Source organism: Oncorhynchus mykiss, chromosome 18 (genome assembly GCF_057628025.1).
Source record: "Oncorhynchus mykiss isolate SJ-2025 chromosome 18, ASM5762802v1, whole genome shotgun sequence".
NCBI lineage: Eukaryota > Metazoa > Chordata > Actinopteri > Salmoniformes > Salmonidae > Oncorhynchus > Oncorhynchus mykiss.
The window spans coordinates 65,716,495-65,741,897 of NC_143039.1; the positions used below are offsets into that span (position 1 = coordinate 65,716,495).

Below are 25,403 nucleotides of genomic sequence, written 5' to 3' on the forward strand. Positions count from 1 at the left end.
AGGTCTCCACGTTGAAATGGCTAAGAAATCCATGAACTAAAGAACAATTATTCAGACTGCAGCTGTTTAAATACGTTAGTCTGGTAAACGCTTCCGATCTAAGAACATTTCCGAATGGTACTCTGAAGTACCCATTCTAACAACCTTTGATCTCTGGTGGACAAACCAGAGGCTCTCTGTCGACGGACTATACAGCAGACGGATTGGCAACCGCAGAGAGGGATAACAAAGGCAGACACTCGTAAATATATAAATTGCAATTTCTTTTCAAATGAGCGGTTGTTCATGATCAAAATATTAGCCATTTCTATGTATGTAGTGAATCCACTCTGAGTTTCCCACTCTTGAACTACCCCACCCATTTCCTTTGTCTATCAAGCCATCATATCTTTCCTATCATGATAGTAACCAATGTATGACCTATGTGTGTGTGTATGTAATTCTGTGATTGATTAAGTTAGTAAATAAATAATTGAGACAATTTGTATATCGCTGATTCATGATTCTATGCTAGGGTTTGTGCAGACGTTCAGTAATGAGACTGATGAGGTAAAATGAATTAATAACAACTGTTTTGATAAGATATGAAAATATCTGAATAGTTATATTCTGAAATTGACACTCTATAAACAACCTTTTTCCCTGGTGCCCTGACTTCCTAGTTAATTAAAGTTGCATGATTAGTTTAATTGCATAATTAAATTACACATAGAGTATTGATTTCATAATATACAGTCGTCACATTTAATTATAATCAACGACACGACAGTGCACTATAGGGCAGAGGGAGCCAGTCTCTCCACTACTACTACTACTACCACACGCGCGCACACACACACACACACACACACACACACAAACACACACACACACACACACACACACACACACACACACACACACACACACACACACACACACACACACACACCCACACCCACGCACACGCACACGCACAGGCACAGGCACAGGCACATACACACAGGAACACACACGCACAGCCATAGTCTAAATCTGCCACTCCACAGGCGAGGGCCCCTACGATTTCAGAGAGCTTTTTATTAATTTGTCAATGAGTGTGTGTGTGTGTGTGTGTGTGTGTGTGTGTGTGTGTGTGTGTGTGTGTGTGTGTGTGTGTGTGTGTGTGTGTGTGTGTGTGTGTGTGCGTGCGTGCGTGCGTGCGTGTGTGTGTGTGTGTTGTTTGTGTCAAGCATGTGTTTCCATGAAAAATCACAAAGGGGCGCCATTGGGTTACTAAATGCCCACTGTTGCCATTCTTCAACTGCTATGTATCCGTTGCACCATTAGGGGGTGGCAGAGTCTCATTCTAGACGATGGGGGAGGAGGGAGACAGAGAGGCGAGAGAGAGTCGGATGACAGACACTAATAACAAAATAGTCTGGTACTCGACTATCTATTACATGTGTTTGCTCAATGTGTAGCTTACTGTTCTCCCTTTTTCCTGACACTCCTTTGTCTCAGTTAGGCCCTATGTCAGAGTCAGCTGATTGGAACAAAAGACTACACTGTTCTTGTACACCTGTGCATTTATGGTATGGTTTGTGTTCCCCTAGTCTTGTCAGTAAGGCGTGTGACCTCATAGGCCTGCTCGACTTGCCCTAACCTACAGGCTTAGGCTATTATTATACTTCTTATTTATCTCTTAAACGTATTGTCTATAATTCTAAGGAGTATAGATATTTCAATCGAGAACCGGCATTCTTAATGTATTTGGGATACATTTTATAGACCACTGTTATGTTCAAGCTGTAGGCTACTTTCTTTTATTCAAAGTTGAACGTTATTTATTACTTTTCTGACGAGAACGAACATACTGCATTAAAGATCGAAAAAGTAGCCTAGAGAAAAACAAGAGATAGAAATAGTACGTTTCCTAGTTGGCGGCAACATATTCACCCTTTCAGACAGTTTAAATAATTTGCTTGAACACATAGTGTTGTAGTCTGTTTGATTGATCGCCTCTGTCATTGCACAGTGAGAAATTATGATCATTGAAACCATTGACATAATAATGAAACTGCTGACAGAAAGCTCGTTCCCGCGTCTGGCTTTCTCGCGGGCGTCGCGGAGTAGCTGTTACCTGAATTGCACCTGCAGGCGTCACATTCATTTGTCACACACATACCCACATTCACACACGGTTCCAGTGAGCGCGCATCTCTCTCACACACACTCTCCACTCGATAGAAATCGGATTCCACGGATGTATCGCGGATGACTCCGGCGAATCGTTGTTAACGTGCGCGCCTCCCACATATTAGGTCGGCTCACACCTTCTCTTCCGTGACTTTGATGGGGACTTGGACAACAGGGAGGGAAAATGCCTGTGATGAAAGGATTACTTGCGCCACAGAACACGTTTCTGGACACCATAGCCACACGGTTTGACGGCACGCGTAAGTTTGTTCTCTTTCTCTTTGATGCTTAATGGGACCTTAACCTATATCCTGTTAAGCTATTCGTTCAGTTCCAGCCCGTTTGTTGCACTTGCTTTCTAAGATTTAGATTTATGGATATTGCTAAATCAATTGGTAGGAATGCGGCTTTTAGTCATAATTTGTATATTTCTTCCAAAACAGCCAGTGAAATCAAATCACAAAGTAACAGTAGAGCAAGTTCATTTAGGTAGGATATATTTTGAAAAGTAATTTTTCTCTTCAAATGGAATAGCCTATGTTTGGTTGCTCATGGTGCCCAGGGCTATATGCTATATCTGTGGTCTATGCTATAGCCTAGTTAAAAGACTTGTTCAATTTGTTGGCATTTGTTGGCACAGCGCTAACCTATTGGTCGACTCGCTCTGCAAAGTTCAGCACCACGGACAGTGAATCACCCTCACTAGAATTTCTCAATTTTTACATTTTGTATTTCACCTTTATTTAACCAGGTAGGCTAGTTGAGAACAAATTCTCATTTACAACTGCGACCTGGCCAAGATAAAGCAAAGTATTGCGACACAAACAACAACACAGAGTTACGCATGGAATTAACAGTTTCTGACGCGCACCCACTCAAGTGCTCCTAAACAACAATAATTTAAGGTTACAGCAAGTTAACAAATATCCTTGTTCCAATATGACACATTTTACCAACAGTCATTAATCCTTACACAAAAACAGTTGTGATAGTGATATATTCAGACAAACACATGAAGTAAAATGAACATTTCTTATTTCTGCTCTCTGACTGCCAAGTCCCGCGGTGAAGCTCTGACAGTAGCAGTCGCATCTATCCAAATGAATTAATTGGTCGGCGGCACTTACAGTAGGTGGGTTCGCTTCCCCAGGCAGAGGCACACGCATGGCTCTTTAGAACGGCCGCTTTCTCTCTTTCTCTCGAAAAGCAACTCATTTGCAGTCACGGACCAGGGTGTTGATATAACCAACCTTTGTCTCTGAGAAGTCTGTTAGTTTAGAGTGCAGTTTAATGTTGCTTGTTCTACTGCATTAACCCTACAATTAGGCTGGGCCAGAAGTCGCCTGGTCCCAGATATGTTTCTGCTCTTGCCATCTCCTTATGGAATTGTCATACCATGTCATATTCGGACAAGGAGATAGCGCTCACTTTGGGTAGCCTAGACTAACAGGGTTAGGCCTATACTGCTGGCATATTTATTATTATTTAGTGTGTCTCAGCATTGCTCATTTCAAGTCACCCTAATAATAACACTCAATCTTAACTGATTTACAATCTTCTTCAGTGGTGCCTCCCACTTTGTCTTATTGTAATCGGTCAAAACCAGACAGGCTTATATAGGTAGCTTGCCACGGTATGTCTCCTTTTCCTGGAAGGAACAAGCTGTTTTTCATTACTCTACTTCTGCTGTGTGAGTTGATAAATTACTCTAACTCTTATGGCGTTACCGCGGACTACAATCGTCCATACCACTTTATTCCAGACTTCATAAACAACTGGCCGGACGATTGAGTGTCACACCATGCTGCAGATATGGAGGGTAGGATAGATTTGAAGCTGTTTCGGAGGGACAGCAGGTAGCTCCGTCCATGTCCCAAACGTCACCCTGTTCCCTTATTATACTGCACTATAAAGGGAATAGGGTGCCATTTGGGACGCACCCAATCCCACATCTTAATGGTCCCGCTATGGAATTGAGGCTTAATAACCAATACAGTACTGCAGTGAGCTTCACTACAGCACCCCAATGAATACACCAATGTCCTTGAGCGGCAGCATCCAGGAACCTGGTATTAACAGGGGTTCGAACTGAACGGGGGAAAAATGGAAGTAGTGGAGCCTGACCAGACAAATTGGGTCTGGTGGCTGGTGCCCTGGTCTGACCAGAGATGTGGGCCCAGATGAACAGGAAGAGGAAAGAACTGTCAACTGTCTGACATTGTTTGGATTGGCCCCTATAGAGGTCTTCATTGAAAATAATGGACTCAACCTTGTAACGATATGCGACAGGACAGGTGTCCCCTACAGGTTCTACTAAGTGTCCTCAGACTGTATGTAAACTGGTTTACACCTGGGGCTGCAGAAGATACTTGGTAAACATTGTTGTTTTCATGTCAAGACTTCCAGTTGACTCTAATAGTTCAAACTTCAGTTTGTTGATTTTGAGACAAAACCTGCCAACTGACTATCTGACTCAGGATCTGAAATAACCACACGTGCGTGTGTGTGTGTGTGTGTGTGTGTGTGTGAGCACACAAAATTGGAACCGGGGGACATTGAAAAGGCCATCTCATGAATAGAGCCCTCTCCATGGGTGCTAGTGCACGTCTAGCTGGTACATCATAAGAAAATATCAACGATCATGTGACATCATGATCATCCTCCAGTCAAGTTTTGGGATATGTTATGTCATTTCAGTTACAAGTCATTTCTCACTTTTGCAATGTGGAATACACTGACTCACATTCAGACCTAGCTTAAACATGGGAGACACTGTACAATAGGACTACACACTGTGTACAATATGACTACACACTGTGTACAATAGGCCTACACACTGTGTACAATAGGCCTACACACTGTGTACAATAGGCCTACACACTGTGTACAATATGACAACACACTGTGTACAATAGGCCTACACACTGTGTACAATATGACTACACACTGTGTACAATAGGCCAACACACTGTGTACAATATGACTACACACTATGTACAATAGGCCTACACACTGTGTACAATAGTGTCACGCCCTGACCGTAGAGAGCTTTTTATGTCTCTATTTTGGTTTGGTCAGGGTGTGATTTGGGTGGGCATTTTATGTCCTTTTTCTATGTTTTGTATTTCTTTGTTTTGGTCTGGTATGGTTCTCAATCAGGGACAGCTGTCTATCGTTGCCTCTGATTGGGAACCATACTTAGGTAGCTTTTTCCCACATGGGTTTTGTGGGTAGTTATTTTCTGTTTAGTCTCTGTTACCTGACAGAACTGTTCGCTTTTCGTTTTGTTACATTTGTTTGAGTGTTTCTTTGATGAATAAAATCATGAACACTTATCACGCTGCGCTTTGGTCCACTATTCCTTACGACGACGAGCGTTACAGAACTACCCACTACAAGCGGACCAAGCAGCGTGGTAGGGAGGAGCAGAGACGTCAGGACTCCTGGACATGGGAGGAGATACTGGACGGACAGGGACCCTGGAGACAGGCTGGGGAATATCACCGCCCACAAGAAGAACTGGAGGCAGCTAAAGCTGAGAGGCGGCGATATGAGGCAAGGCAGCGCAGCAGGCACGAGAGGCAGCCCCCAAAAACTTTTTTGGCGGAGTCAGGCAATAGACCTGAGCCAACTCCCCGTGCTTACCGGAAGCAGCGTGTTACTGGTCAGACACCGTGTTATGCGGTGAAGCGCACGGTGTCTCCAGTGCGAGCTCATAGCCCGGAGCGCTATATGCCAGCCCCCCACAAGTGCCATGCGAGAGTGGGCATCCAGCCAGGGCGGATTGTGCCAGCTCAGCACATTTGGTCTCCGGTGTGCCGTGTCGGCCCAGGGTATCCTGCGCCGGCTCTGCGTACTGTGTCTCCGGGGCGCTGGGAGGGTTCAGTTCGCCCTATGCCTGCCGGGCGAAAGTGGGTATTGAGCCTAATGGAGAGGTGCGAGGGTTAAGCACCAGATCTCCAGTGCTCCCCCACAGCCCGGTTCGACCTGTGCCTGCACTCTGGAGGGGCCGGGCTAAAGTGGGCATTCAGCCTGGAGGAGTGGTGCCAAGGCTGCACACCAGAGCTCCAGTGCTTCCCCACTGCCCGGTTCATCCGGTGCCTCCTCCACATACCAGGCCTCCTGTAGGTCTCCCCAGCCTGGTGGGCCCCGTGGCATCCCCACGCACCATGCTGTCTCTGCGTCTCTTCCCTCCAGAGTCGCCCTCCAGTCGGGAGCCTCCAGTGTCGCCCTTCTGTCCGGAGTGTCCAGAGGCGTCCTTCAGTCCGGAGCGTCCAGAGGCGTCCTTCAGTCCAGAGCGTCCAGAGGCGTCCTTCAGTCCGGAGCGTCCAGAGGCGCCCTTCAGTCCGGAGCGTCCAGAGGCGTCCTTCAGTCCAGAGCGTCCAGAGGCGTCCTTCAGTCCGGAGCGTCCAGAGGCGTCCTTCTGTCCGGAGCGTCCAGAGGCGTCCTTCTGTCCGGAGCGTCCAGAGGCGTCCTTCAGTCCGGAGCGTCCAGAGGCGTCCTTCAGTCCAGAGCGTCCAGAGGCGCCCTTCAGTCCGGAGCGTCCAGAGGTGTCCTTCAGTCCGGAGCGTCCAGAGGCGCCCTTCAGTCCGGAGCGTCCAGAGGCGCCCTTCAGTCCAGAGGAGCCCTTCATTCCAGAGGCGCCTTTCAGTCCAGAGGCGCCCTTCGATCCGGAACTTCCAGCAGCGTCCTCCAGTCCGGGGCTCTCTACGAGGGTCCCCAGTCCGGGGTCGGCAGCGAGGGTCCCTGCTCTAGAGGCGCCACCTAAGTGGGCCGAGCCAGAGGTGGAGCGGGGTCTACGTCCCTCACCAGAGCCGCCACCGCGGAGAGGGGGAGGGGGGGGGGGGGGTACTGTCACACCCTGACCGTAGAGAGGTTTTTATGTCTCTATTTTGGTTTGGTCAGGGTGTGATTTGGGTGGGCATTCTATGTCCTCTTTCTATGTTTTGTATTTCTTTGTTTTGGCCGGGTATGGTTCTCAATCAGGGACAGTTGTCTATCGTTGCCTCTGATTGGGAACCATACTTAGGTAGCTTTTTCCCAAATGGGTTTTGTGGGTAGTTATTTTCTGTTTAGTCTCTGTTACCTGACAGAACTGTTCGCTTTTCGTTTTGTTACTTTTGTTTGAGTGTTTTTTGATGAATAAAATCATGAACACTTATCACGCTGCGCTTTGGTCCACTATTCCTTACGACGACGAGCGTTACAAATAGGCTTACATGCTGTGTACAATATGTCTACAAACTGTGTACAATATGACTACACGCTGTGTACAATATGTCTACACACACCGTGTACAATAGGACTCCAACTTAACATGTAACTTCAGTGGTTAACAATGGAGATAGTTAATTGCCTAAATTGTTTACCCAAACTCCTGGTAGAATGCTGTGTAATATTTCCCATCGTGCTCTTCTGTCACGACCATTCTGCAGATTTTCCGCTCTCAGCAACACCAGGCAGGTAACTACAGCTAAGCACTGACACGCTTTCTCATATAGGTGTGTGTGTGTGTCTGTACTTTTATGTGTGTGTGCGTGTGTGTGTGTTTGTGTGGGTGTGTGTGTCTATATGTGTATATGTGTCTATATGTGTCTGTGTGTGTGTGTGTTTGTGTGTATGTCTATATGTGTGTGTCTATATGTGTGTGTGTGTGTGTGTGTGTGTGTGTGTGTGTGTCTTTACGTGTGTGTGTTATGAGAAGAGAGCAGGCAAGTCCCATCCATTGATTAATTTCTCTTTAAAGAAACCCTCTAATTGAGCCATTGGAAGATTCGCCGGAGGATTAGAGGAGGACAGTAAATGAGTGTTTAAAGCTGGCGCAGGTCTGGCTCAAGTCTGGCACAGGTCTGGCACAGGTCTGGCTCAGGTCTGGCTCAGGTCTGGCTCAGATCTGGCACAGGTCTGGCTCAGGTCTGGCACAGGTCTGGCACAGGTCTGGCTCAGGTCTGGCTCAGGTCTGGCTCAGATCTGGCACAGGTCTGGCTCAGGTCTGGCACAGGTCTGGCTCAGGTCTGGCTCAGGTCTGGCACACGTCTGGCTCAGGTCTGGCACAGGTCTGGCACAGGTCTGGCTCAGGTCTGGCTCAGGTCTGGCACAGGTCTGGCTTAGGTCTGGCACAGGTCTGGCTCAGGTCTGGCACAGGTTTGGCTCTTGTCTGGCTCAGGTCTGGCACAGGTCTGGCTCAGTTCTGGCTCAGGTCTGGCTCAGTTCTGGCTTAGGTCTGGCACAGGTCTGGCTCAGTTCTGGCTCAGGTCTGGCTCAGTTCTGGCTCATGCTTTGCGAGAAGAACGATTCCCTAATAATCCTGTTTACATGGACACATCTGAAATCAGGCTACCTGGTGGGACTTTTGATAAAGCCATAAAATCGTCAATCAAACTAAACGTTCTACCACAGTGACCGTGTTGTTTTTGCGAAGTCTATTTTGATTGTGTGTTCTGACAGTTTGTATAAGAAAACTATTTATAAAATGCATACTTTCAGTTTTTCCAAGCTCACTTCACTCATAAAAGGGAGTCTTGCGCTAACGGTGCTGGCACATGTGCAGATCAAAGACACTGCTGGAACGCCGACTGTTTCAAATGAAATGTCGCAATAATTAGAAAGATTGATCAGAATACCACGTGTTCTAATCGGCGTATTCTTACTTCGATTTTGACCTTGTTTTGACCTTGACCGTGTTTACAAGACTAATGCCATACACATCCTGCTGCCATAATCAATTTAATATCGAATTATTAGTGTGCATGTAAACATCCTCATAGAGATCACAGTGGTTCACCTCTCTGTGAAGTAGAACGGTACTGTGTGATCTTATGACTGCATCCCAAATTAAACCCTATTCCCTTTATAGTGCTCTACTTTTGACCAGAGCTGTATGGTCCCTGGTCAAAAGTAGTGCATTATATAGTGAATAGGGTACCATTTGAGACGCAACCTATGTCTCTAAGTATTGACCTCTGACCTCATGATGACTTTCTGAGGTAATTATGAAGTTTGAAAACTTTAAAACAATCTTCTCAGTGGTATCCTTCAAGTGGAGGCTGGTGGGAGGAGGTATAGGAGGACGGGCTCATTGTAATGGCTGGAATGGAGTAAATGTAGCAGAGTCAAACATATGGTTTCCATGTTTGATGTGTTCAATACCGTTCCATATACTCCATTCCAGCCATTACAATGAGCCCGTCCTCCAATAGCGCCTACCACCAGCCTCCTCTGTACTCTTCCCACTTTAATGTGATTAGTTTGACCCAAGTCACACGTTGAAACACTATGAATGAACATTACGTTGTTATTACACACTTCTTACACTTTTATTGCTTTATGTATATGAAAGACACCTAGAATGGTGACGACACAAGTGACACAAGTCAGTGCAATGGCAGTAAGAAACGACATGGCTAAAAGAAGGCTGTTAAGGAGACACCCTCAGGAGACACTGTCAGCACTCAGCCATTGGCCTCATTCTAAGGTTACAATAGAGTATGGCAACTGAACATTTAAATGGGGAGTCTCTTCTGTTTGTTTTAGAAACTTCAGGAAGTTCCATAGAAATGTGGCTTCTTCCTAGAGCTCTGGAGTCCTGTCGGTCACCGTGGACATTCCGCTTCGGTAACGAGCCTAATTAGTGCAATTCGGAATCCTAATCATCACCTCTAATGGAGTGTTGAAAATTATCATCAAATGGGGTTTCACTAACGCAAGTCTGGGCCGAGACCCACTCAGCCATTTTTAGACTTTATTAATTGTTCACGAGGTGAATAGAGAGAAGGAGAGAGAGCTGGAGAAGGGGATAATGAGAAAGACAGATAAGAGGGGAAGGAGATAATTAGAAAGAGAAAGAAGGGGGGAAGACAGGGAAAGAAAATGGATTCAAAATAGGGGGAATGGATTTGATAGGTAGTGAGAGTGAGGAGAGAGGGAGGTTCTGATGAGGCAGAGAGGAAGTCAGATAGTCATAGAGACGGGAGAGAGGGAGGTTCTGATGAGGCAGAGAGGAAGTCAGATAGTCATAGAGACGGGAGAGAGGGAGGTTCTGATGAGGCAGAGAGGAAGTCAGATAGTCATAGAGACGGGAGAGAGGGGAATCCAGAGAGAGAAAGAGTGAGAGAAACAGAGAGAGATAGGCAACTTCCTTACAAATGACAGGAATTGATCAAATGTAATGTTTCTAGTGATATGAGCCAGTGGGATTTGGTGATAGAGAGGAAAGCTACAGTATGATTAAAGCTGAGGTGTTGTCTAATGATTTGCGCTCTTCAGTTACTCAGCGTGAGAGGATTCTAGTTGAAAGAGCTGTGTGTGTATGTGTGCATATTTTTGATTGTGTTATCGCATCTCCCTCAAGATAGATGTTGTACTGTGATAATTGATTAGTGGAGAGAGGATTGTGTTATCGTATCTCCCTCAAGATAGATGTTGTACTGTGATAATGGATTAGTGGAGATGATTGTGTTATCGTATCTCCCTCAAGATAGATGTTGTACTGTGATAATGGATTAGTGGAGATGATTGGGTTATCGTATCTCCCTCAATATAGATGTTGTACTGTGATAATGGATTAGTGAAGAGAGGATTGAAATCATCATGAATAGGGATGATCACCTGATCAGCTGGAAATGAGTAAGCTACCCTCCAGAATGTCTGTACTAACATTGATTACCATGATTATCTTTGATTATCATTAATATTGATTACCCTGGTTCACTTTGTGTGACTGTAATAGAATCAACTGTTGTTTCTGTTTGACTGTAGCCTTGGTTACCTTGGTGTGACTGTGAGCTTGGTTACTTTGGTTTGACTGTAGCCTTGGTTAACTACTGTGACTGTAACCAAGGTTACTTTGGTTTGACTGTAGCCTTGGTTAACTGCTGTGACTGTAACCAAGGTTACTTTGGTTCGACTGTAGCCTTGGTTTAACTGCGGTGACTGTAACCAAGGTTACTTTGGTTTGACTGTAGCCTTGGTTAACTGCTGTGACTGTGAGCTTGGTTACTTTGGTTTGACTGTAGCCTTGGTTACCTTGGTGTGACTGTGAGCTTGGTTACTTTGGTTTGACTGTAGCCTTGGTTAACTGGTGTGACTGTGAGCTTGGTTACTTTGGTTTGACTGTAGCCTTGGTTAACTGCTGTGACTGTAACCAAGGTTACTTTGGTTTGACTGTAGCCTTGGGTAACTGGTGTGACTGTGAGCTTGGTTACTTTGGTTTGACTGTAGCCTTGGTTAACTGCTGTGACTGTAACCAAGGTTACTTTGGTTTGACTGTAACCTTGGTTAACTGCTGTGACTGTGAGCTTGGTTACTTTGGTTTGACTGTAGCCTTGGTTAACTGGTGTGACTGTGAGCTTGGTTACTTTGGTTTGACTGTAGCCTTGGTTAACTACTGTGACTGTAACCGAGGTTACTTTGGTTTGACTGTAGCCTTGGTTACCTTGGTGTGACTGTGAGCTTGGTTACTTTGGTTTGACTGTAGCCTTGGTTAACTGCTGTGACTGTGAGCTTGGTTACTTTGGTTTGACTGTAGCCTTGGTTAACTACTGTGACTGTAACCGAGGTTAGTTTGTTTTGACTGTAGCCTTGGTTAACTGGTGTGACTGTGAGCTTGGTTACTTTGGTTTGACTGTAGCCTTGGTTAACTGCTGTGACTGTGAGCTTGGTTACTTTGGTTTGACTGTAGCCTTGGTTAACTACTGTGACTGTAACCGAGGTTAGTTTGTTTTGACTGTAGCCTTGGTTAACTGCTGTGACTGTGAGCTTGGTTACTTTGGTTTGACTGTAGCCTTGGTTAACTGGTGTGACTGTGAGCTTGGTTACTTTGGTTTGACTGTAGCCTTGGTTAACTGCTGTGACTGTGAGCTTGGTTACTTTGGTTTGACTGTAGCCTTGGTTACCTTGGTGTGACTGTGAGCTTGGTTACTTTGGTTTGACTGTAGCCTTGGTTACCTTGGTGTGACTGTAAGCTTGGTTACTTTGGTTTGACTGTAGCCTTGGTTAACTGCTGTGACTGTGAGCTTGGTTGCTTTGGTTTGACTGTAGCCTTGGGTAACTGGTGTGACTGTGAGCTTGGTTACTTTGGTTTGACTGTAGCCTTGGTTAACTACTGTGACTGTAACCGAGGTTAGTTTGTTTTGACTGTAGCCTTGGTTAACTGGTGTGACTGTGAGCTTGGTTACTTTGGTTTGACTGTAACCTTGGTTAACTGGTGTGACTGTGAGCTTGGTTACTTTGGTTTGACTGTAGCCTTGGTTAACTGGTGTGACTGTGAGCTTGGTTACTTTGGTTTGACTGTAGCCTTGGTTAACTGCTGTGACTGTGAGCTTGGTTACTTTGGTTTGACTGTAGCCTTGGGTAACTGGTGTGACTGTGAGCTTGGTTACTTTGGTTTGACTGTAGCCTTGGTTAACTGCTGTGACTGTAACCGGGGTTAGTTTGTTTTGACTGTAGCCTTGGTTAACTGGTGTGACTGTGAGCTTGGTTACTTTGGTTTGACTGTAGCCTTGGGTAACTGGTGTGACTGTGAGCTTGGTTACTTTGGTTTGACTGTAGCCTTGGTTAACTACTGTGACTGTAACCAAGGTTAGTTTGTTTTGACTGTAGCCTTGGTTAACTGGTGTGACTGTGAGCTTGGTTACTTTGGTTTGACTGTAGCCTTGGTTAACTGCTGTGACTGTAACCGAGGTTACTTTGGTTTGACTGTAGCCTTGGTTAACTGCTGTGACTGTGAGCTTGGTTACTTTGGTTTGACTGTAGCCTTGGTTAACTGGTGTGACTGTGAGCTTGGTTACTTTGGTTTGACTGTAGCCTTGGGTAACTGGTGTGACTGTGAGCTTGGTTACTTTGGTTTGACTGTAGCCTTGGTTAACTGCTGTGACTGTGAGCTTGGTTACTTTGGTTTGACTGTAGCCTTGGTTAACTGGTGTGACTGTGAGCTTGGTTACTTTGGTTTGACTGTAGCCTTGGTTAACTACTGTGACTGTAACCGAGGTTACTTTGGTTTGACTGTAGCCTTGGTTACCTTGGTGTGACTGTGAGCTTGGTTACTTTGGTTTGACTGTAGCCTTGGTTAACTGCTGTGACTGTGAGCTTGGTTACTTTGGTTTGACTGTAGCCTTGGTTAACTACTGTGACTGTAACCGAGGTTAGTTTGTTTTGACTGTAGCCTTGGTTAACTGGTGTGACTGTGAGCTTGGTTACTTTGGTTTGACTGTAGCCTTGGTTAACTGCTGTGACTGTGAGCTTGGTTACTTTGGTTTGACTGTAGCCTTGGTTAACTACTGTGACTGTAACCGAGGTTAGTTTGTTTTGACTGTAGCCTTGGTTAACTGCTGTGACTGTGAGCTTGGTTACTTTGGTTTGACTGTAGCCTTGGTTAACTGGTGTGACTGTGAGCTTGGTTACTTTGGTTTGACTGTAGCCTTGGTTAACTGCTGTGACTGTGAGCTTGGTTACTTTGGTTTGACTGTAGCCTTGGTTACCTTGGTGTGACTGTGAGCTTGGTTACTTTGGTTTGACTGTAGCCTTGGTTACCTTGGTGTGACTGTAAGCTTGGTTACTTTGGTTTGACTGTAGCCTTGGTTAACTGCTGTGACTGTGAGCTTGGTTGCTTTGGTTTGACTGTAGCCTTGGGTAACTGGTGTGACTGTGAGCTTGGTTACTTTGGTTTGACTGTAGCCTTGGTTAACTACTGTGACTGTAACCGAGGTTAGTTTGTTTTGACTGTAGCCTTGGTTAACTGGTGTGACTGTGAGCTTGGTTACTTTGGTTTGACTGTAACCTTGGTTAACTGGTGTGACTGTGAGCTTGGTTACTTTGGTTTGACTGTAGCCTTGGTTAACTGGTGTGACTGTGAGCTTGGTTACTTTGGTTTGACTGTAGCCTTGGTTAACTGCTGTGACTGTGAGCTTGGTTACTTTGGTTTGACTGTAGCCTTGGGTAACTGGTGTGACTGTGAGCTTGGTTACTTTGGTTTGACTGTAGCCTTGGTTAACTGCTGTGACTGTAACCGGGGTTAGTTTGTTTTGACTGTAGCCTTGGTTAACTGGTGTGACTGTGAGCTTGGTTACTTTGGTTTGACTGTAGCCTTGGGTAACTGGTGTGACTGTGAGCTTGGTTACTTTGGTTTGACTGTAGCCTTGGTTAACTACTGTGACTGTAACCAAGGTTAGTTTGTTTTGACTGTAGCCTTGGTTAACTGGTGTGACTGTGAGCTTGGTTACTTTGGTTTGACTGTAGCCTTGGTTAACTGCTGTGACTGTAACCGAGGTTACTTTGGTTTGACTGTAGCCTTGGTTAACTGCTGTGACTGTGAGCTTGGTTACTTTGGTTTGACTGTAGCCTTGGTTAACTGGTGTGACTGTGAGCTTGGTTACTTTGGTTTGACTGTAGCCTTGGGTAACTGGTGTGACTGTGAGCTTGGTTACTTTGGTTTGACTGTAGCCTTGGTTAACTGCTGTGACTGTGAGCTTGGTTACTTTGGTTTGACTGTAGCCTTGGTTACCTTGGTGTGACTGTGAGCTTGGTTGCTTTGGTTTGACTGTAGCCTTGGTTACCTTGGTGTGACTGTAAGCTTGGTTACTTTGGTTTGACTGTAGCCTTGGTTAACTGCTGTGACTGTGAGCTTGGTTACTTTGGTTTGACTGTAGCCTTGGGTAACTGGTGTGACTGTGAGCTTGGTTACTTTGGTTTGACTGTAGCCTTGGTTAACTGCTGTGACTGTAACCGAGGTTAGTTTGTTTTGACTGTAGCCTTGGTTAACTGGTGTGACTGTAACCGAGGTTAGTTTTTTTTGACTGTAGCCTTGGTTAACTGGTGTGACTGTAACCAAGGTTACTTTGGTTTGACTGTAGCCTTGGTTAACTGGTGTGACTGTGAGCTTGGTTACTTTGGTTTGACTGTAGCCTTGGTTAACTGCTGTGACTGTAACCGAGGTTAGTTTGTTTTGACTGTAGCCTTGGTTAACTGGTGTGACTGTGAGCTTGGTTACTTTGGTTTGCCTGTAGCCTTGGTTAACTGCTGTGACTGTGAGCTTGGTTACTTTGGTTTGACTGTAGCCTTGGTTACCTTGGTGTGACTGTAAGCTTGGTTACTTTGGTTTGACTGTAGCCTTGGTTAACTGCTGTGACTGTGAGCTTGGTTACTTTGGTTTGACTGTAGCCTTGGTTAACTGGTGTGACTGTAACCAATGTTACTTTGGTTTGACTGTAGCCTTGGGTAACTGGTGTGACTGTGAGCTTGGTTACTTTGGTTTGACTGTAGCCTTGGTTAACTGCTGTGACTGTAACCGAGGTTACTTTGGTTTGACTGTAGCCTTGGTTAACTACTGTGACTGTAACCGAGGTTACTTTGTTTGACCTCGCCTAACACCGCTAGTGTGCTCTGTCTTTTGCTCAGATGGATGAATGTGATGGAAGCCTCCAGAACATCTTCTCCTCCTCTCCTCTATTTCCACTCCCTCTGTTTAGACCTCTCTCTCCTTTCCCTCCCTCTCTCCTCTTGTCCATCCATTCATCTTTCCCTACAGCTCACTTTGTCCTTCTGCCTCTCATTGTCACTCTCTCCTTCTCTCCATTTCGCTATCTATCCCTCTCTACCCCAGACTCGTTCACCTCACAAATCACAAGCATTCTGTAAATAGCTGAGGTATTTGGTGTTCAGGATGGGATAGGGGTGTCAAGGAGTGGTGTGTGTGTGTGAATGTATCTGAGTTTCTGTGTGTGTGTTATAAAACTAAAATCTGGGGCAGAGTGGAGTAGAATGTGGTTGAGAACCCCCCCATCTTGTTCAGAAGAGTATTGGGAGCGAGGTACTGTACACCTGATGCTGTGCTTAGTAACTCAGATTCCCCTGTCCTGACCCACCTAGCAGTGAGCTGAGGAATGACTTTGGACCTGGGATATGACATGTGTGTTTGTGACTGTGTGTGTGACTGTGTGTGTGTGTGTGTGTGTGACTGTGTGTGTGACTGTGTGTGTGTATGTGACTGTGTGTGTGTGTGACAGTGTGTGTGTGTGTCTGTACGGGGATCTCCTTTTAGCACAAGGCAGACTGCTTGTTTCAATTTTTCTCTCTAGGAGAACATGTCCCTGAGCTCGGGTGTAGGATCAATTTAACCTGACCTCTTTCCTAAGCGCGTTTTCTTGACAAATTGGACAAAATCATTGCATATTGCCAAGCAAAATGTCAGAATTGCTGTAGCAAAATCAAGCATTTTTGCCTGCAAATATCACACCAAATGTCACGAACGGTGTTGTAAGAATCGGACCATGGATCGTCGGCGGAGGAACCGGACCGGGGATCGTCGCCGGAGGAACCGGACCGTGGATCGTCGCCGGAGGTACCGGACCGTGGATCGTCGCCGGAAGCTCCGGCCTGTAGATCGTCGCCGGAGGAACCGGACCAGGGATCGTCGCCAGAGGAACTGGACTGTGGATCGTCGCCGGAGGACCTGGACCGTGGATCGTCGCCGGAGGTACCGGACCGTGGATCGTCGCCGGAAGCTCCGGCCTGTAGATCGTCGCCGGAGGAACCGGACCAGGGATCGTCGCCAGAGGAACTGGACTGTGGATCGTCGCCGGAGGACCTGGACCGTGGATCGTCGCCGGAGGCTCCGGACCGTGGATCGTCGCCGGAAGGCTCTGGACTGCAGACCGTCGCTGGAGGCTCTGGACTGCAGGCCGTCGCTGGAGGCTCTGGACTGCAGACCGTTGCTGGAGGCTCTGGACTGCAGACCTTCGCACAGGGCGTACCTGGCTGGGGAGACGCACTAGAGGCCTGGTGCGTGGAGCTGGCACAGGGCGTACCGGGCTGTGGAGGCGCACTGGAGGTCTGGAGCGTAGAGCTGGAACAATGTGTCCTGGACAGATGACAACCTTCGCATGGCAAGTGCGAGGAGCTGGCACAGAACGCACCGAGCTGTAGAGGCGCCCTGGAGACACGGTGCGTAGAACCGGCACACATTGTACCGGAACACTGACACTCTCCTCAAAGCGTGTGCGGAGAGCTGGCACAGGTGGCATCGGACGGCTAACACACTCCTCAGGGTGACTGTCTTGTCTCTCCAGCCAAACCAACAGCTCTCTCTCATCACTCTCCTCAACTTTCGCCAACCACTCCTCGCTCAATCCATCCCAATTTTACTCCTCGGTCTCTGACTCACCCCTCAGCGTCGCCGACCACCCCGTGTGCCCCCCAATTTTTTTTTTAAGGCTGCTTCTTGGACCTACGTCGTGGCTGCGAACCCCGGTGTCGTCGCTGTCCCTCCTTCGCTGCTTCCCCCTGCTTCCGCCTGCTTCCATGGCAGGCTTTTGTCTCCTGACATTATTTCGTCCCAAGTCCAGAATGTCCTCCACTCCTGGCTTTCCTCCCAGGCCCAGGATCCCTGCTCCTCCTGGGCATGCTGCTTGGTCTGTGGGTGGTGGGATCTTCTGTCACGAACGTTGTTGTAAGAATCGGACCACAATGCAGCGTGGTTTGGGTTCATCATCTTTATTACGTGAACCGGCAAAAAACAATAAAGAACAAAACGAGCGTGAAGCTATGCAGTGCTCAAGACAACTATACACAAACAAGATCCCACAACCAACAGGTGGGAAAGGCTGCCTAAGTATGATCCCCAATCAGAGACAATGATAGACAGCTGCCTCTGATTGGGAACCATACCAGGCCAACCTAGAAATAAAGAAACTTGAATGCCCACCCTAGTCACACCCCGACCTAACCCAAAATAGAGAATACAGGATCTCTAAGGTCAGGGCGTGACACCAAATCGCTGGGAAATCCTGCAGAGATCAGAATAAGGTGCTGTTTGAGATGCAAAATCGGTGGAGGTGATGAGGGGGTGTGGCCGCAAGCATTCAGTTGGGGATTCCTCTGTACTCTCTTCTCTCTTCTCCTTCTAATCTATCCATCTCCACTTGGACATCTTAGACTTTCCTCTCCTTTTCCACCCCTGTTTTCATCTTTTTCCATACCTCTTTTATTTCTCTGTCAGCGTTTTAGTTCTTCTTCCCCTTCATCCTTAATTAACTTTCTCATTCTATCTCATTCTCTATTCTTCTTTTAAATCTCTTCTCTCAACTTTCCATATCCCCTTCCTCCCTCTTTCGGTCCTTCTTCTACATACTGTATTTCCTCTCCTTACCTTATTCTCCGTCTTTTTCCCTCAATTCTGTCTCTGTTCCTCCCTTCATCTCTCTCTCTCTCTCTCTCTCTCTCTCTCTCTCTCTCTCTCCCGCCCTCTTTCCTTCCCTGTGGGGACTCTCACTCAGCTGTCAGATAGTGTGATGATCTATTGGCTGTTACACTTGAGCAATTAGGCAAAGAGATCCAGAACAGAGAGAGATCGAGAGAGAGAGAGATGTTAAGAGAGAAAGAGAGAGTCAGATACAGAGAGGGAGAGGAGGAAGAGAGACCGAGAATGTGGAACGGAGGATGGGAAGAGAGAGAAAGGGGGAGAGAGAGAGCGAGAGAGAGAGGGGGTGAGGGAGAGAGAGAGGGAGAGGATGTGAAGGTGGGGGTGGACGGGTACAAAGACATATGGAATTCTGGGATCGACAGGTAAGGAGAAGATAGGAAAGGTGGAAAGCAGGGAGAATAAGATGGTGGAGAGGAGGGAGGAAAACATGGTGAAGAGGAGGGAGGAGAAGATGGTGAAGAGGAGGGAGGAGAACATGGAGGAGGAGGGAGGAGAACATGGAGGAGGAGGGAGGAAACATGGTGGAGAGGAGGGAGGAAAACATGGTGAAGAGGAGGTAGGAGAACATGGTGAAGAGGAGGGAGGAAAACATGGTGAAGAGGAGGAAGGAGAACATGGAGGAGGAGGGAGGAAAGCATGGTGAAGAGGAGGGAGGAGAACATGGTGAAGAGGAGGGAGGAAAACATGGTGAAGAGGAGGGAGGAGAACATGGTGAAGAGGAGGGAGGAGAACATGGAGAAGAGGAGGGAGGAGAACATGGTGAAGAGGAGGTAGGAGAACATGGTGAAGAGGAGGGAGGAAAACATGGAGAAGGAGGGAGGAAAACATGGTGAAGAGGAGGGAGGAGAAGATGGTGAAGAGGAGGGAGGAGAACATGGTGAAGAGGAGGGAGGAGAACATGGAGAAGGAGGGAGGAAAACATGGTGAAGAGGAAGGAGGAAAACATGGAGAAGGAGGGAGGAAAACATGGTGACGAGGAGGGAGGAGAACATGGAGAAGAAGGGAGGAAAACATGGTGAAGAGGAGGGAGGAGAAGATGGTAAGGAGGAGGGAGGAGAAGATGGTGAAGAGGAGGGAGGAGAAGATGGTGAAGAGGAGGGAGGAAAACATGGTGAAGAGGAGGGAGGAGAAGATGGTGAAGAGGAGGGAGGAGAACATGGTGAAGAGGAGGGAGGAGAACATGGAGAAGGAGGGAGGAAAACATGGTGAAGAGGAAGGAGGAAAACATGGAGAAGGAGGGAGGAAAACATGGTGACGAGGAGGGAGGAGAACATGGAGAAGAAGGGAGGAAAACATGGTGAAGAGGAGGGAGGAGAAGATGGTGAAGAGGAGGGAGGAGAAGATGGTGAAGAGGAGGGAGGGGAAGATGGTGAAGAGGAGGGAGGATAATATGGTGAAGAGGAGGGAGGAGAAGATGGTGAAGAGGATGGAGGAGAAGATGGTGAAGAAGGGGGAGGAACATATGGTGAAGTGGAGGGAGGAAAACATGGTGAAGAGGAGGGAGGAGAACATGGAGGAGGAGGGAGGAGAACATGGAGGAGGAGGGAGGAAAACATGGTGGAGAGGAGGGAAGAGAACATGGAGGAGGAGGAAGGAGAACATGGAGGAGGAGGGAGGAAAACATGGTGAAGAGGAGGGAGGAAAACATGGTGGAGAGGAGGGAGGAGAACATGGAGGAGGAGGGAGGAGAAGATGGTGAAGAGGAGGGAGGAGAACATGGAGGAGGAGGGAGGAGAAGATGGTGGAGAGGAGGGAGGAGAACATGGAGGAGGAGGGAGGAGAACATGGAGGAGGAGGGAGGAAAACAATGTGAAGAGGAGTGAGGAGAAGATGGTGAAGAGGAGGGAGGAGAACATGGAGGAGGAGGGAGGAGAACATGGTGGGGAGGGGGAGGAAAACATGGAGAAGGGGAAGGAGGAGAACATGGGGAAGAGGAGGGAGTAGAAGATGGTGAAGAGGAGGGAGGAGAACATGGTGAAGAGGAGGGAGGAAAACATGGTGAAGAGGAGGGAGGAGAACATGGAGGAGGAGGGAGGAAAACATGGTGAAGAGGAGGAGGGAGGAAAACATGGTGAAGAGGAGGGAGGAGAACATGGTGAAGAGGAGGGAGGAAAACATGGTGAAGAGGAGGGAGGAGAACATGGAGGAGGAGGGAGGAAAACATGGTGAAGAGGAGGAGGGAGGAAAACATGGTGAAGAGTAGGGAGGAAAACATGGTGAAGAGGAGGGAGGAAAACATAGTGAACAGGAGGGAGGAAAACATGGTGAAGAGGATTGAGGAAAACATGGTGAAGAGGAGGGAGGAAAACATGTTGAACAGGAGGGAGGAAAACATGGTGAAGAGGAGGAAGGAGAACATGGAGGAGGAGGGAGGAGGAGATGGTGAAGAGGAGGGAAGAGAACATGGAGGAGGAGGGAGGAGAACATGGTGAAGCGGAGAGAGGAGAACATAGTGAAGAGGAGGGAGGAAAACATGGTAAAGAGGAGGGAGGAGAACATGGTGAAGTGGAGGGAGGAAAACATGGTGAAGAGGAGGGAGGAGAACATGGAGGAGGAGGGAGGAGAAGATGGTGAAGAGGAGGGAGGAGAACATGGAGGAGGAGGGAGGAGAACATGGTGAAGAGGAGGGAGGAGAAGATGGTGAAGAGGAGGGTGGAACACATGGTGAAGAGGAGGGAGGAGAACATGGAGGAGGAGGGCGGAGAAGATGTGTGAAGAGGAGGGAGGAGAACATGGAGGAGGAGGGAGGAGAACATGGTGAAGAGGAGGGAGGAGAAGATGGTGAAGCGGAGGGAGGAACACATGGTGAAGTGGAGGGAGGAGAACAAGGAGGAGGAGGGAGGAGAACATGGAGGAGGAGGGAGGAGAAGATGGTGAAGAGGAGGGAGAAGATGATGAAGAGGAGGGAGGTGGAGAATATAGTGGAGAGAAGGGAGGAGGAGATGGTGAAGAGGAGGGAGGAGAACATGGTGAAGAAGAGGGAGAAGATGGTGAAGAGGAGGGAGGAGAAGATGGTGAAGAGGAGGGAGGAGAAGATGGTGAAGAGGAGGGAGGAGAAGATGGTGAAGAGGAGGAAGGAGAAGATGGTGAAGAGGAGGGAAGAGAACATGGTGAAGAGGAGGAAGGAGAAGATGGTGAAGAGGAGGGAGGAGAACATGGTGAAGAGGAGGAAGGAGGAGATCGTGAACAGGAGTGAGGAGAACATGGTGAAGAGGAGGGAGGAAAAGATGGTGGAGAGGAGGGAGGAGAACATGGTGAAGAGGAGGAAGGAGAACATGGTGAAGAGGAGGAATGGGAAGATGGTGAAGAGGAGGGAGGAGAACATGGTGAAGAGGAGGAAGGAGGAGATGGTGAAGAGGAGGGAGGAGAACATGGTGAAGAGGAGGGAGGAGAACATGGTGAAGAGGAGGGAGGAGAAGATGGTGAAGGGGAGGGAGGAGTACATGGTGAAGAGGAGGGAGCAGAACATGGTGAAGAGGAGGGAGGAAAAGATGGTGGAGTGGAGGGAGGAGAACATGGTGAAGAGGAGGGAGGAGAACATGGTGAAGAGGAGGGAGGAGAACATGGTGAAGTGGAGGGAGGAAAAGATGGTGGAGAGGAGGGAGGAGAAGATAGTGAAGAGGAGGGAGGAGAATATGGTGAAGAGGAGGGAGGAAAAGATGGTGGAGAGGAGGGAGGAGAAGATGGTGAATTGAGAAGGGGATGGAAGAAGGGAATCCAAGGACAGGTGGAGATAGTAGACTTGAGAGGGATGAAGGATGTACAGGGCTGGAGGGAAGGTGAGGGTGCAGAGAGTACAGAGAGAAAGTAGGGCCGAATGATGGAGAGATGGATGAAAGGGCAAGTGTGACAGAAGTTGGAGGGAATAAGAGGGATGGAGAGAGAGAAGAAGAGGGAGAGATGGAGGGATTCTGGGGGTTGTGAGAGGAGGAAGAGTAATTAGACAGTGAGATCCAGAACAGTAGGAGGGAGGCGGAGAGCAGCTGGGAGAAGAGATGAAGAGCAAAATGGAGGGGAGAGGAGCGATGGAGGGAGGAGGTAGAGGGGTACCAACACACACACAGCCTAAAGGAGGGGGAGAGGGGGAGAGATATAGGGGGATGGAGAGAGGGAGGGATAGAAAGGTGTAAAATAGATTATGTGGGGGAAGTGAAAGGGGGAAACCTATGGATACAGAACAGAGGCTGTTAGAGATGGAGGGAGAGGGAAGGGAAGTGCGTAGAGCGACTGAATGAAGGGAAAAGAGAATGAGAAGAAGAGAATGAAGGAGAGGAGAGATGGATTGCTAGGAGAAGTGGAGAGGAGTGTTGATGGGGGGAGGAGGTTAGAGGAGAGATGGATTGCTAGGAGAAGTGGAGAGGAGTGTTGATGGGGGGAGGAGGTTAGACGAGAGATGGATTGCTAGGAGAAGTGGAGAGGAGTGTTGATGGGGGGAGGAGGTTAGAGGAGAGAGATCAGTGAGGGAATTGAATGGGTGAAAGTGTAAAGTTGGGTTGAGTGAGATTACAAGTTGCTTCTGATTATTCAAAAATGTCTGCAACCCCCACTGCCCCAAATCAGTCCCGAGCCTGGATTCAATCTGGGCCATTAGAGAGCAAGACACATCCAGGTGGGGACACCTGTGTGTCTGTGTGTGTGGCACGAACACACACACATACGCACACACGCGTGCATGCACGCACGCACGCACACACACACACACACACACACACACACACACACACACACACACGCACGCACACACACACACACACACTTCGGTAAACGTCTCTTAAGGTTATGCATCAACCTCTCCTCCTTTCAGGGGGGGGGGGGGTTTAGGAATGTGGGGTCTGTCTCTGGTTCCTCACTCAGTGTCTGGAGGGTGTGTTTGTGGGCATGTGCATGTGTTTGTGTTTGCGCGTGCATTAGTGTGTGTGTTCAGTACATCCTCCTTACAGCAGTCCCAAGGTGCACTGCTCCCTGGCCTGTAACGCCCGGCGCATTCTGCAGATGTGTGTGAGTGTGTGTGTTCAGTACATCCTCCTGACAGCAGTCCCAAGGTGCACTGCTCCCTGGCCTGTAACGCATGGCGCATTCTGCTGATGTGTGTGAGTGTGTGTGTTCAGTACATCCTCCTGACAGCAGTCCCAAGGTGCACTGCTCCCTGGCCTGTAACGCCCGGCGCATGCTGCAGATGTGTGTGAGTGTGTGTGTTCAGTACATCCTCCTGACAGCAGTCCCAAGGTGCACTGCTCCCTGGCCTGTAACGCCCGGCGCATTCTGCTGATGTGTGTGAGTGTGTGTGTTCAGTACATCCTCCTTACAGCAGTCCCAAGATGCACTGCTCCCTGGCCTGTAATGCCCGGCACATTCTGTTGATGTGTGTGAGTGTGTGTTCAGTACATCCTCCTGACAGCAGTCCCAAGATGCACTGCTCCCTGGCCTGTAACGCCCGGCACATTCTGTTGATGTGTGTGAGTGTGTGTTCAGTACATCCTCCTGGCAGCAGTCCCAAGATGCACTGCTCCCTGGCCTGTAACGCCCGGAGCATTCTGCTGATGCAAGTAAAAACATAATAAAAGGTTCTCCTCAGACTGAAGACTCCCTTCAGTAAGTCAGAGAGGGTGGAAACAGATACACCTCTGTGTGATTAATAGAATTATTACAATGGAACCTCTTCTCATTGAGGGACGTGTACAAGCATTCTGGTTCTGAAGCGTCATATTTCAACACACAATTCCTGTTGTTTCCTTTGACAACGGTTGACACGAAACATGAAACAATTACATTTCAAATCAACGGTGGGAAAAGAGATGGTTGAGGTAGCACATTTATTTTGGATGAAACAACATGAAAACAATGTCAGTTGTAATGACTAGCTATAGTAATCCTACTGAGGCTTAGATCAATGCCTTGGGGATCATGATTCATGTAACAGATTCCCATAACACTTTAGGTCATGAGGGCATAATAGCTTACTTATTAGACCTGAAGATGAATGTTATTTTTTCTCATCCTCCTCACTCTTACCTCACCCACACACCCACCCATCTTCGGTCCTCAACGTCTGTCTGTTAGTGTCTGTTCTAACTCTCAGAGCAGCGTCTGTCTGTTAGTGTCTGTTCTAACTCTCAGACCAGCGTCTGTCTGCTAGTGTCTGTTCTAACTCTCAGACCAGCGTCTGTCTGTTAGTGTCTGTTCTAACTCTCAGCCCAGCATCTGTCTGCTAGTGTCTGTTCTAACTCTCAGAGCAGCGTCTGTCTGCTAGTGTCTGTTCTAACTCTTAGACCAGCGTCTGTCTGCTAGTGTCTGTTCTAACTCTTAGACCAGCGTCTGTCTGCTAGTGTCTGTTCTAACTCTTAGACCAGCGTCTGTCTGCTAGTGTCTGTTCTAACTCTCAGAGCAGCATCTGTCTGCTAGTGTCTGTTCTAACTCTCAGCCCAGCATCTGTCTGCTAGTGTCTGTTCTAACTCTCAGAGCAGCGTCTGTCTGCTAGTGTCTGTTCTAACTCTCAGACCAGCATCTGTCTGCTAGTGTCTGTTCTAACTCTCAGACCAGCGTCTGTCTGCTAGTGTCTGTTCTAACTCTCAGACCAGCATCTGTCTGTTAGTGTCTGTTCTAACTCTTAGACCAGCGTCTGTCTGCTAGTGTCTGTTCTAACTCTTAGACCAGCGTCTGTCTGCTAGTGTCTGTTCTAACTCTCAGACCAGCGTCTGTCTGCTAGTGTCTGTTCTAACTCTCAGACCAGCGTCTGTCTGCTAGTGTCTATTCTAACTCTCAGACCAGCGTCTGTCTGCTAGTGTCTGTTCTAACTCTCAGACCAGCATCTGTCTGTTAGTGTCTGTTCTAACTCTTAGACCAGCGTCTGTCTGCTAGTGTCTGTTCTAACTCTTAGACCAGCGTCTGTCTGCTAGTGTTTGTTCTAACTCTCAGACCAGCGTCTGTCTGCTAGTGTCTGTTCTAACTCTCAGACCATTGTCTGTCTGCTAGTGTCTGTTCTAACTCTCAGAGCAGCGTCTGTCTGCTAGTGTCTGGTCTAACTCTTAGACCAGCGTCTGTCTGCTAGTGT

General features: G+C 47.9%; 1 protein-coding gene and 1 pseudogene across 1 annotated transcript in view; both read left to right on the forward strand.

The window, feature by feature from the left end:
- The first annotated feature begins 2,341 nt into the window (after positions 1-2,341).
- LOC110496868 (voltage-gated delayed rectifier potassium channel KCNH8-like) overlaps positions 2,342-25,403 on the forward strand; it is a 104,911-nt gene continuing 81,849 nt past the window's right edge. The window contains 1 exon segment of the mRNA XM_090209101.1: positions 2,342-2,417. Coding sequence (XP_090065227.1) covers positions 2,342-2,417 — 76 coding nt within the window.
- LOC149975624 (uncharacterized) lies at positions 5,482-6,912 on the forward strand (annotated as a pseudogene).